Here is a 13,148-nt window from a genome sequence, read left to right as displayed (position 1 = left end):
AAATTTTTAAGATTTTTTTCTGAAATAATAAGCAAGAATATCAACCTAAATAATATTAAATTCCATGCGTTAATTTCCCCTCAAAAGTCATTGACCGCCTCTCAATCTAGATTTTGTGAGTACTTTACATGCAAGATTTGATTTTTAAGTTGAAGATGTAACACACTCATTGATTTTATGTCATTTGAAAATCCACTCCAGTTATAAATCAAAAGATATGGAAGAGATTTGATATGTAAACTTGCTTTTGATCAAGCAAAAAGATATTGCTAAACATATTTTATATCATTAAATTATGATGTTTCATGCGAATAATAGAAACTATAAGTTTTGTATGATTACAGTTAAAATAAAAGTAAATATAATTTTAATTTGATAAAAACATACGAATTATGCATTCTGTTTATTGTGGGTCTGCTAGACCTTGTTGTGCTCTTGGAGAAGGCGAAGTCTTAGGGCTGCTTCTAGAAGAATTGAGGGCAGGAAGTTTAGAACCTTCACCAATTGAAGAATTCACTTTTTGAACTCTTGGTTTTCCTCTTCTTTCTTCTATAACTCTTTGTCTTAACTTTCCAATATCGATATCCCATTTCTGTGCGATCTTGGTGAGCTGAGTTGAGTTCTTCTTGCGGAGCTCAGCTTTCATCTGCGCATCACCGCTCAAAGCATCTTGTTTCTTCTTTTCGAGATCTTGTCTCATCTTTTCTTTCCTTTCAAGCTGCAATTTTCTTTCCATTTCTTCGCGTTCGAGTATAGCCATATGCTCATCGTATTCGCGAGCTCTTTCACGAGCTTGTGCTTCATTCTTTGCAGCAATTGTATGTGCGATTCTCTTTCTAAATTCGCGTTTGATCTGGCCTTCAATAGCTCTTTCTTTGAGTTGTTTATCTGACTCTTCTGTTCTCTTTTGGATGACTTCTTCGTGTTTCTTTTCCTTCTCTTCGAAATTCAAACGTTTCTTTTCTGCTCTTTCCTTTTCGATTTGATGGATAAATGTCATTGCTTTATCGTGTTTCTCTTCTTCACGCTTATGCAATTCTTGTGTCTTTGCTTCGACGTTTTCTCTGTGTTTCTTTAATATTTCTTGTGTCTTTTCTTCCTTCTTGTCGCTCTTTTCTTTCTTTTCTTGGAGCATTTTCTCTTGTTTCTTTCTGAGTTCTTCTAATCTCTGTTCTGCAGCTTCTTTCTTTTCTTTGTTCTGTTTCTCGCGTTCTGCGTTTTCTCTTTCTTTTCTTTCTTGAAGTTCTTTCTCTCTCTGCTCAATCTTCTTCTTTTGTTCTTCGGCTTTCTTCTTCTTTTCTTCTTCAGCTTTTTCTGCTGCTTTTCTTGCTTTTTCGAGCTTGTTTCTTCTGATTTCTTCTTCCTTTTCGAACTCTTCTTTCATCTTTTCTTCATGCTCCTTTCTTCTCTTGAGATATTCCTCTTCTTTCTTCTTAAGCTCAGCCATTCTTTGTGCATCTTTCTCTGCCTTTTCTCTATCAGCTTGTTCTTGTTTCATGACATTTTCTGCCATTCTTTCTCTTTCCTCTCTGTGTTTGATACGAAGTTCTTCTTCGTATTTCTTCTTTTCTTCAATTTCTCTTTGTCTCTGGACTTCGTTTTCTTCTTGGATGACCTGTTCTGTGATGATAGAAATCATCATTTGTTCAGCTTCTTTCTTTGATTTTCTTCTGAGTCTTTCGATTCTTTCTTGTTCGATTTCTTCGAATGACTTCTGGTTAGATCTTGATGTTGGAGATGGCTGGCTCTGGCTCATTGATCTAGATGTTGGCTTAGCATCTGGAGGAGGAATTCTTGCCAATCTATCGCATTCTTCCTTGACTAAAGCTCTCATTCTGTCAGTTCTTTCGCAGAGTTGTTTTCTGACTGTTTCTCTGAGATCTTTGTCTCTTGTGTATGCGAAGAGATCTCTATCATTTGGATAGTGCAATTCGTCCTCTCTCAAGCCGAGATTCTGAAGAGCTTCGATTGTCAAAGGATCAGTGAATGGTTCTGGATTTCCTGGATCATAACTTTCGATTGAAACACCCTTGTGTTTTCTGTAAACTTCTCCATCATTTGCTGGTTTCTCATTACGAACTGGTTGTGTTCTTGATTGATTCTTCTGAGGGAATCTTGGTTTTTGCTCCGTTTCGAATGTTTCTTTGTTTTCTTCATCGTTTTGTTCTTCATTGTTTTCTTGATTTTCATCTTCCTTGTTTTCGTCGTCGTTCAGCATCTCGCTGAGAGCTGCACGAGCTTTGTCTGCTGCTGATTCCTCTTGGTTTTCTTCTTGCTGTTGCTGCTGGTCATCACCTGTCAAAGCATCTTTAATTGCTCCTGCCATGTCGAGTTTTTCTTTTTCATCTTCTTCAGCAGCTTTATTAACAGCATCAACAATATCTAATTTCTCTGTTTGCTGTTCATCATCTTTCTTTTCTTCAGCGTTTTCTGGCTTTTCTTCGCCTTCTTTCTTTTCAGCTTCTGGATCATCTGTATCTTTCTTTCCATCAGCGACCAATTTATCAGCAATTGCAGCAACAAGTGGATGATCTTCTTGTTTCTGTTGATCTTCTTCCTTCTTCTTCTCTTCTTCTTCTTTCTTCTTTTCTTCTTCGGCTTTCTTTTTAGCTTCTTCCTCTTCCTTCTTTTTGGCTTCTTCTTCAGCTTTCTTCTTTTCTTCCTCAGCCTTCTTTTGGGCTTCAGGATCTTCTGTATCTCTCTTTCCATCAGCTTGAAGTTTATCAGCTATTCCAGCAAATAAAGGATTTGGATTTGCTTCTGGTTCTTTCTTGGCTTGTTCTTCCTTTTGTTTAGCCTCTTCTTCGGCCTTCTTCTTTGCCTCTTCTTCAGCTTTCTTCTTTTCTTCCTCTTCCTTCTTCTTTGCTTCTTCTTCAGCCTTCTTTTGTGCTTCTGGGTCTTCTGTATCACGCTTTCCATCAGCGACTAATTTATCGGCTATTCCAGCAAATAACGGATTTGGATGAGCTTCGGCCTGTTTCTTGGCTTCTTCTTCAGCTTTCTTTTTAGCTTCTTCCTCGGCCTTCTTCTTCTCTTCCTCTGCTTTCTTCTTTGCTTCTTCTTCCGCTTTCTTCTTTTCTTCTTCAGCCTTCTTCTTAGCCTCTTCTTCAGCTTTCTTTATGGCTTCTGGGTCTTCTGTATCCCTCTTGCCATCAGCTTGTAATTTGTCGGCTAATCCTGAGAATAACGGATTTGGCTTTGGAACATCTCTTTCTTGAGCTTTTGGTTCCTCAGCCTTTGGGGCTTCCTTTTTAGGCTCTTCGGCTTTCTTTTCTTCTGGAACATCGGTATCTCTTTTTCCATCTGCCTGTAATTTGGCAGCAAGGCCTCCAAACAAAGGATTTGGTGCTGGGGCATTATTGTTGTCAATAGAACGCTCCTGAGCCTGAGATTCAGCAGCGCCTCCTTTAAGTAAGGCTTTAACGTTATCTGGAATATCGTTATCTACAGCCTGCTGCTCGAGGGGATCAGGAGTTCTTTTTCCGATATTGTCGAGGAGAGACTGTTTGACTGGTGCTGCAGTAGGGGCGGATTGATTTTCGTTGTCATTCTTATCGTCGTCATTTTTCTCAGTCGTAGCTTTAAGGAGGTTACTAAGAAGTCCTCCTGAAACTACTGATGAATCATTTGCTTGATTTCCTTGTGTATTTGATTGATTTTGATGGTCGTTATTTGCAGAGTTTGAAGAATTTTGTTGATTTTGATTAGCATTTTCTTTGCTTGGTGCAGGTTCTAATAATTTATCTAAAGCGCTGTGACCTTTTTCTTCAGCTTCTTCATCAAAATCATTAAAGCTCGAATAACTATTCAATTCACTAGCACCTTTTGATTCCTCAGGAGAAATATTTGGCTTACTAGATTCATTATCAATGAAATCATCAGATGGTTCATTAATTGCAGACATTGATTCGCGCAATTAACATTCGAAACCGTTTTTTTCGATAAAAACGAACTCAAAACTATTTTTTCCAAGTATAATTATCTGTATACAAAATCCAGATCAAACCTTAATATTTATGCTTTCAATGTCTCGATTTTTTTGAAGCGAAGATAATCGTAAAATTTATTTTGTCGCAGTAATAGAAAACTATCTCTACACAATTATTTTGCATTTTTTAAATTTTATATTCTTCAGAAAAATTTATTTGAACGAAATTAATGTTTTAAGAAAAATCAATATATGACATATGTACAAACATTTTTTGATAAAATTTCTTCGTAAAGAAAAAGAGTTACTATAAAAATACTTTTCATTGCTTGGATTTAAATGAAATCTAAGCGCTTCCCCATTTGGCGAAATTTAAATGGGTGGAGTAACTTTTATCACTTTTTTCATCTAGTAGGTTCCTGTCAAGAAGGATCGTTACTAGCTCGAAAAATAGCAGATTTAATAATTCCTATATACGTATACCTAAAACTTACATCACTCCCGTTAGTAGTTTCAAAATATCCTAACTCTATGTTCAGGAAAATAATAGGTGGATTGCTCATACAATTAATATCTTTCGAATTTTTAGAATCAAAATACATTATTTTAATAATATTCGCATTTTTAATAGTTTTCTCATTTCATGTATTGTATTACTATTTCCACCATGATCAACTAATGATTCGACACGTTGGATCCACAATCAATTTTGTATTAGAAGCGATTTCTCCAATCCTTGTAAATATTACATCTTCGAATATCCATCTCACGGCAAATAGTATTATAGACGGCAGATCAAGATATTTTATTCTCGCGTTAGCAATTGCATGTTATTTTATTTCAACTTTTTATTGCTTTTTAGGAACTTTATTCCGATCAAGTGAACCGTCTAAAGACTCAATAAGTCATGCTTTTATTAAACACACAGATTATTTTTGGTTAATTCAACTTCCTTGCATTGTACAACAACTTTGGATAATTGATAAGTTATATGACTTCGGTATTTACATAATTCTTACAGTTTCATTGACAGTTTGTGTTTTAATTCTCAGATGGAATTCAACAATACCTTTTATTACAGCAACAAGCAATATATTCGCTATTAAAGTCTTTGGAACATCTCTTTTAACAATTATTGCCCTTTATTTTGCAGTTAGTGGCGCATTATCAGAATTTGCTTCTTTAATATTGGTCACAGCCTTTATTGTCATATTCTGTACATTCGGAGCAAAGAAACTCTTCAATTTTTACTGTACCTTGATTCGAAAAAGGTCAAGATTTAATCCAAAAAATTTAATTGACTTGGATAACTACATTATCCTTCCACATTTATCACATGCATTGTTTATACAGTTAATACATTACTTAATTGTTATAAATTTTAAGGAAATTAACATTTTATTAGTTGCTGCTATAGATTCTGAACGAGATCCAGAGCTAACACTTGAATGCGCTAAGTTATTGATGATACATTCTATTATTCCTCACAGAGTTCGAGAAATGTTGTTAGATTTCGCTATCAAAAGCGTATCTTTCCTTTCTAGGCCTACTTTGTGCGAAATTCAGTATAAAATGGATAAATTCAAGAACACTGATGAAGATATTGGTGATTGCTTACAAGTTTTGGACGATGCAAAACAAAAGGCTAAAATTGCCCTTTATGCTTTTGTGAACTCTTTAGTCGATTCTTCACAAAATAAGCAAAAGTATATAAATTCAATAAATTATGCGCTGCAGTCGCATGAATACTGCAAAATGGCTGAGTACGCAATAGAAGGAAACCCAATGAGCTGTGAAATCATTACAAATTATTATGATTATTTAATTCACTGCACAGGTGACTTCAAGAGGAGTAATGAACTATTCAACATATCGAATAGGATCCATAACTCATTTATAAACATATCTGGAAACACTCATCCATTTGTAGACAATCAATCAAAATTTAATATACAAAGTGAAGCAGATATCGAGCAGAACATAACTCACCAAAAAGCTTTAGACATAATAGTTAATTATCCACAGGTAATTTTCTTAACTTTCGCAACATTATTGGGAATTATGTTAATTTTTCCTGCTTATACGATAGAATGGTTTTTAAACAGTTTCACGTTCAATCCTGAGATTTATTTCAGCAGAAACCACTCTCCAGTACAATTTATAACCACATTTTGCAGTACATTACTCGAATTAGCTTTTGCGAAGTTCGGAAGAGTACTTCCAAACACAGTTAATCGGTTATCGTTAGAGCCAATTGCTATTTCAACGCTCAGACAGTATTTAAATTCAATAAAATGTCCAACAGACAACCTACCAATATTTAGCGGGATAGGACAAGATGCAGTAGACTTTCCTGAGAATTTCTACAGTATTTTGACCAACCAAGTCGAATATTATGAAGATAATTTATCAAATATCAGAATTATGGAAGAAACTCAAACAGAACTCAACAAAATGTATGGTATTTTTGATAAATTGATTGAAAGATATTTCATTACTTCTCAAAAAACAAATGATATCGTGAATTTCAAGTCAACAACGATATGTTTCGCGACTACGATTGTTTTAGCTATAATTCTTGCTGTTGTTACGCTTATTGTATACACGAGGTATATATTTACCATAATAAATGTCATGGAATCGATTGAAATGACGACATTAGAAGAATTTCGTTCGAAATTGTTTCTTTCCATCAACCAGAACAAGACGAATATTGAAGGAGACCAAGAAATAGATAACGACGGTGCTCTAGAACTTGAAGAAATCGAGACAAACGAAGTAAATCACTTTGGACAAGTAGATTACACTGATTTACTTGAACATAGTACGAATGCTCCATTATCTTTGAGTGTTTTTGATGCCGCTCGTCCGAAAACATTGATTTTTTATATTTTTATGCTGATAATTTTCAGATATCTCCTTTGTCCATTGACTTATTTGATTTATAAGTCGACAAAAAGCAATTACGTTGAAGAACAAATTGCTACACAGAACGAGATTAATTATATCTCTAATTTACTCCTTCAATTTCATATATTGATTGTAAACATGACAGGAACATCAATGTTTTCTCCGAAAGGAATTAAGATCAACCCTGAATATGACAAGGATATGAACGCGATAATAGAAGAATGGAACCAGTTTACCACTCGTTATACGGAGTTACCACATATGTATAACATTAATTTTACTTTTATCAAATTTTACAAAATTTATCCATTTATGACGAAACTTTATAAGCAATCTTCGTCGTTTTCGGAGTCTAATGCTATGTATGACGAGAGTTTGTTCTGGTTCGGTACTTTTCTTGTTATATTTTTATATATTTGTGCAATTGCAAGATTTTCTATGGTTCAGAAATACGTTCAAGAGTCAATTCGAAGACTTATATTAATTTTGCACTCAAAGTACTCTGCTTCTATATTAATTTTGATGAATGATCTTGCATTAGAATCTGGGAACCACAGTTTCGATTTTGATGAGATTTCTGAGCAGATTGTGAAACAATTAAGGGACCCTGTCATCTTTTTCAACGCAGATCTCATTGTAACAGGTGTAAATCAACAAGCAACTGCTCAATTAAACTTATCTGATTATTTATACCATTTAGAGACTATTCTACCAATTCCTGACAACAAAGACCTGTTCAAATACCTCTTTAATATACGTCTTCCTTATGGAGTAAGAGCTAGGAGATGTTTTGATTTTATTGTTCAGACAAAAGAAGGAAAGAAGCCATTTTCAGGTTGTTTAATACCAATAACTAAGGATAATACCATCGAATACGCAATAACGATGCGAGATCGTTCAGATATAATTGAAATGAAGAAAGACATGGACTTCTTAAAGATGTTGGTGCAGAGACAACTTAAGCGGCTCATTCCTTTACCTGTTTTCGACATGATGGTCGATGACAACCTTCAGCAAGTTTTTTCATCAGATGAATCAGCTGTTTTATGCGTCAGATTGAACAAAGTCAACAATAAAATACCTGATGAGAACTCCTACATACTAGATGAGTCCGATATTACGCAAATGGCGCTTTCTATTTTCGATAAATTAGTTTTGAAGTACACAACGATCACAAAACTAAGATCTTTTAATGGAAACTTCATTTTCGTGTCCTCTTTGTTCACGAAACAGTCAGTTGAAGTTTCATTAAAAAATCTTTTAGATTTAGTCACAGATTTCGCAATAGAAATCCACAAAAATCTCGATTACGAGTACTTGTTCAGCGCATCAATCAATTGCGGTGGACAAATCTTTGGATCTTTGAGTGGAATCACGAGAACTTTGTTTGACGTCTGGGGAGACTCGATGATCAACTGTTTCGACTGTTTGGACTTGGTTCCTCCTGGAAAAATACTTTTCCTCGAAAACGCGTACGAAAAATTTTCAAATAAGAATGATTTGAGTTTGTACGTTGTACAGAGAGAATTACCTTACAAAGTGTATGTCACTAACTCATACATCGGTATGAACTTCGATTATAATCTATAGATTGTTTTATATATGTTATTTTTTGTGTTTTGTTTATTATTTTTGATATAAAATACTTATTTTATAGAGTTTAAATAAATTCTCTCAAGTTTCTTGTGGATTTAAGCGCACACTTAATATTTTGATAATATCCATGAAAAAGTGCCTCATATAAGGTAAAATTTACAAGAAAAGTTCAGTCTAAGAGGTAAATAATATTGAATAATAATATCGGTAACTTCTCAAACTCGGAATAATTTGTTTCTTGTTCAGGAAATATAAAAATCAAACTGTTTTGATTCAATCATTTTAAGGCGTCTGGACGCCCTTAAATTCTTTTTGAGATGAAAACAAAAATGCAAATATAATGGATATTTTTGCTACATTTATTGAAGTTGAGTCTATCTGCATAGCAATTGGCTGTTGAAAAATGAGAAAGATAATTAGTAAATTCATTTGTAATGTTATTCAAAAAATTGAACGATCCAGCTGGATATTCATCAAAAAAAACACTCGTCAAATGTAATTTGACCCCAAAAATACCTACTAGGTGCATTATTTATAAAGCTACTATGTTTGATATAAACTATACCATGATTAATACCTATAATGGTTGAATTTTTATTATTGAGGAAATTACAATTTTGAAATTCAAAAGTTTGTGGAGAACCACTGAAATACATTTTATTATGATATGAATTCGCAGATGTGGTGTTAGAAAAAGTGGAAAATGAACTGCTCGATTCATATGAATAAGAAATAATGTAAAGAAAATCATCGTAATATATTGTGGAAAATGAATTATTGACTGATTTAATTTTGATTAGGCCATAGGTTAAATAAAGATTTCCGTATCCTTTATTACTTTCATCTCCACTTCGACTAATAGAAGAATCATAAATAAAGTTTTTTATGTTACTACTTACTTCAATGTAACAGTAAACACCTTCTGTATATTGTGAGTTTACTTTAGAAGCGTAGCCACAAACTCTGTCTTGAACAAATTCGCCTGCACGTGAATAGAAAATATAGCCACCTTTCCCATCATTACTGCAATTGTCAAAAACTGTTGTATCAATAAGGAATTTGATTGTATCATTATCTGTTCTCATGTAAATTGATCCGTTTGTATTTACATGATCGAAAAAACATAATGAGATATAATAGCTATATTGAGATGCATTAAGTTTGGTATTGTTAATATATTTTTCATCTGGTTCAGAATTTGGATAAAATTTATTCCAATCTTCGTGAAATTTCCTTCTTTTTGCAATTATAAACAGGCATTTATAAAATATTTAATGTTATTTATTTATAATACATATGAAATAGTTTTTACCCCCTAAAAAAGGGAGTTTTACTATTCCATAAATATTTACAGGTGAAATTACGCCTGTATGGATTTTCAGTATTAAGGATGCCCTTACATTCCATAAAAATACTTGAAATATATGATTATTATTGTAGTAAAACTTTGGGGCTCTAGATCGCTTTCTATGTCGAGTTGAATGAGTTTTAAATTTTCAAAGAAATTCTGAAGAGTATTCAAAAGTGTAAAAATTTAAAAATAGAATAATATTTCCCCTTATTTCTACTAAAATAAACTTGAGTTGCAAGTAAATATTATTATTTCACAATAATTATGAAATTTTCTCTACTTACACTAGAATACGCAGCACTTTTTTGGATTGCCGTTTACAATTTCCAAACAAAGCAAGATATGGGACGCAGCAATGTCTTTTTTTAACTATGTTGTTCGACCTAGTTTAGGTACCATATCGTAAAGCTGTGTACCAAAGATCCAGAGATTTTTCCATGAAATGTTAGATCAATATGCAATCATACTTATATTTCTAAAATAATCGAGTTAATACCAATGAATTCATGTTAAATTATAAAATATTGTATTTCATTGGTGAAAAATTAATATATTAATATATTTGATTGATCAAATTTTAAAAACTCATCGGAAAAAAAAACAGGATGAAACTCATATTATATGCTATATACACATTTCAAATATGCAAAAAAACATGATGGTAAGTCTGTCGCGTTTTTAGTAGTAGGATAGGATGGGTTGTGTGACTTTTTTTGTAAACGTAAGAATTCATACAATATCGAGCGATTTTATATCATTTTTTTAACATTAATTTTAAAATAATTTATTTTTTTATTCTTACATAAATGACCCAACAAGTAAAACCAGATAAAATAGATTATCGAATTTTAGAGGATGGTGTTCCTGTTTATATTCAAAGATTTAAAGGGAAGTAATATTATAGAATTGTTAATCCTGAATACATAAAACATATATTTAAAAAGGAAGACTGTGAATTATTAAACGTTAATGAATATGAAAATGCTAAATCAAAACTGAGATATAAATATATTGGAAGTGATGAAAGGTGTAAAGATAAAGATAAAGTTTATTCAGTTTCATATAATGAATGGAAAACCAATAAGATAAGAAAACATTTAGGAGATTATGGGAAATGTTCTGAATTCTTTAAATCTAGTATGTATGAGAGAGTAAAAGAAATTAGAAATAATTATTTTCATGAATAAAAGATTCACTACCATAATGAAATAAACGAGTAAAAAATAAACTTTAAAAATTCATGTCTCACATTTTTGAATAATTTATTTTTAATTCGTATGAAATGAGCGTCAAAACTAACAACGTTAAAAAATTAGGATTCACAAACGAGGAAATAAAGGATATATTAGATGAGATGTGTTATGAAGTTAGTAAATATTATTTAAGAAATTGTCAAAAATTCGCGGAGTTATTAAATGATTTAGATTATGATGGAAAAATGAATAAAGATGATGTTATAAATTTCTTATATCCCACATCTGAAGAAGAAAAACCTAAAGAACCTGATGTTTTCCCTGAATATTATGAAGAACGGATTAAAGATGATGATGAATACAATGAAATTGAAAAACTGGAAAAAATAAGAGATGAAATAGATGAAAAAATTAAGGAATTAAGAGAAGTTGAAAAATATAATGAAAATGAAGTAGAGGGTTTAATGAATATCCCAGCTTCAGAATCAGCAGTTCAGAAATCTCATGAAGAAAGATATAAAAATTATGTCTCAGAATCAACACAAAATTTATTAGATGGCGAAATAGATGAAACACTTTCAGAAGAAGGTACTAAATTTATTCGTAAACATAAGTTACAATTTATTGATAATGAAAAATACCCTTGTATCTTACTTTCACCCCCTCTCGATTCTGAGAAATTCAAAAAAGCTCTTAAAAACGTGACATATGCAACTAATACGATTAAGAAAGAAGATCATGATCTTTACACAAATTATTATTTAAATAAATGCACAGGTGTTGATAAAGTTTTTGATTTATTAGATAAAATATCAAAAGAAACCATTGGAACATATAAAATTTTGTGTGATTGTGGTTTCATTATTGAAGATACCAATAATGTTTCATATGAAAGAACAGCACCGAAGGAAGACGAAGTTGAAAGGTCTATACCATTCGTTATTAAGAATATAAAAGATATGAAAACTTATAAACATTATATTTATTCATTTATTTCAGAAAAAATGGAAGCAACCCATAAAACATCTTCTCATCATTTTATAGCTATTCATACATTCCTTTTCAAAGTTGTGAAATTAAATAAGACAGGAATTAGATTTAATGTATCCGGGTACGCATTCTTGAGTAAATTAAAATGTATTCGTCACGTCGCAGATGATAAAAATTTATGTGTTCTTAATTCATTTTATGGGCTTTAAAAAATAAACTTTATTTTTATTTATTTTTTAATTTTTTATTCTTACATAAATGAACAAAAACGGAACCGCTAAAATGAATGATAATCAAATTAGAGCAGAAGGTAGAAGGTTATTTTAACGCTTCTATAACATTCCTGATGGTGTTAATCCTAAAACTCGTAGAAGTTATTTAAATGAAGCAATAGATTCATATGAAGGGTTTGACATTTCATCAGAAAGTGAGAGATTAGCGAGAATGTTAAATGTTAATATTGATTTCTATTATTGTGATCCTCAACCAGAAGACGTGGACATAAATAAGGTAGACTTTCCATTAGTGGAATCAATAATGATAGATCCAGAATTTGAAACAGTAAATATTTTATTAACACAGAGTCCATGTGGAAAACTTCACGCTGACAGAATAACAGACGTTGAAGCACTCACCGGCTATAAAGTTTGTCCATATTGTAAAGAAGAAGTTTATTCTATCCGTGATGATCCAGAAAGGAAAAACCAAAGAAGATTTTTAAAGCATTGTGAGAAATGTAAAGAAAATAATGGAAGATTAATTCAAGACGTTCAGTTGCAAAAGACACAGCAACCATATGCACCACATATTACGAAACAGAAGATATATCAGTGGTTATTAGCTCATAATTTGCAGGAATATTATCAACCGACAAGATATTATATTACTTTTGACTTCGAAACATTAGAGACTAAAGAAGAATTACAACTTTCTGAGTGTGCAACTTTGAATGCTTACTTAAAACCATTCATGGTATCATCAACGGTTAAATTAAACGATAAAACATATACGAGGAATTTTTGCTTAACTTCGAGTGATTCTTTTATTTCTGATTGGATTGAGTTTTTATTTTCAACCTGTTCATTAGTTGCTAAATCAAATATTGAACAATATGAAGAATTAATGAAGTCGCAAACGGACTCTTTGAGTCCTGAAGGTCTTTCAGACCAAACGGCGGGAC

General features: G+C 32.1%; 2 protein-coding genes across 2 annotated transcripts, besides 2 other annotated features; one reads left to right on the top strand and one right to left on the bottom strand.

Annotated features, from left to right (window-relative positions):
- Positions 1-371: 371 nt before the first annotated feature.
- TVAGG3_0432610 (uncharacterized protein) lies at positions 372-3,917 on the bottom strand (the record flags this gene model as incomplete). Its single annotated transcript, XM_001306802.1, has 1 exon — positions 404-3,904. The coding sequence occupies one exon, from the start codon at positions 3,902-3,904 to the stop codon at positions 404-406; it is 3,501 nt and encodes a 1,166-aa protein (XP_001306803.1).
- A 344-nt stretch (positions 3,918-4,261) lies between these two features.
- TVAGG3_0432600 (guanylate cyclase protein) lies at positions 4,262-8,494 on the top strand (the record flags this gene model as incomplete). Its single annotated transcript, XM_001306803.1, has 1 exon — positions 4,607-8,428. The coding sequence occupies one exon, from the start codon at positions 4,607-4,609 to the stop codon at positions 8,426-8,428; it is 3,822 nt and encodes a 1,273-aa protein (XP_001306804.1).
- Positions 8,495-11,032: 2,538 nt separating this feature from the next.
- Positions 11,033-11,497: a mobile genetic element.
- Positions 11,498-13,038: 1,541 nt separating this feature from the next.
- Positions 13,039-13,148: part of a mobile genetic element that runs on past the window's edge.

This window comes from Trichomonas vaginalis, chromosome V (assembly GCF_026262505.1).
Source record: "Trichomonas vaginalis G3 chromosome V, whole genome shotgun sequence".
Lineage (NCBI taxonomy): Eukaryota > Parabasalia > Trichomonadida > Trichomonadidae > Trichomonas > Trichomonas vaginalis.
Note: the sequence above shows the minus strand (reverse complement) of the source record. Positions and strands in the feature narration are given on the sequence as shown.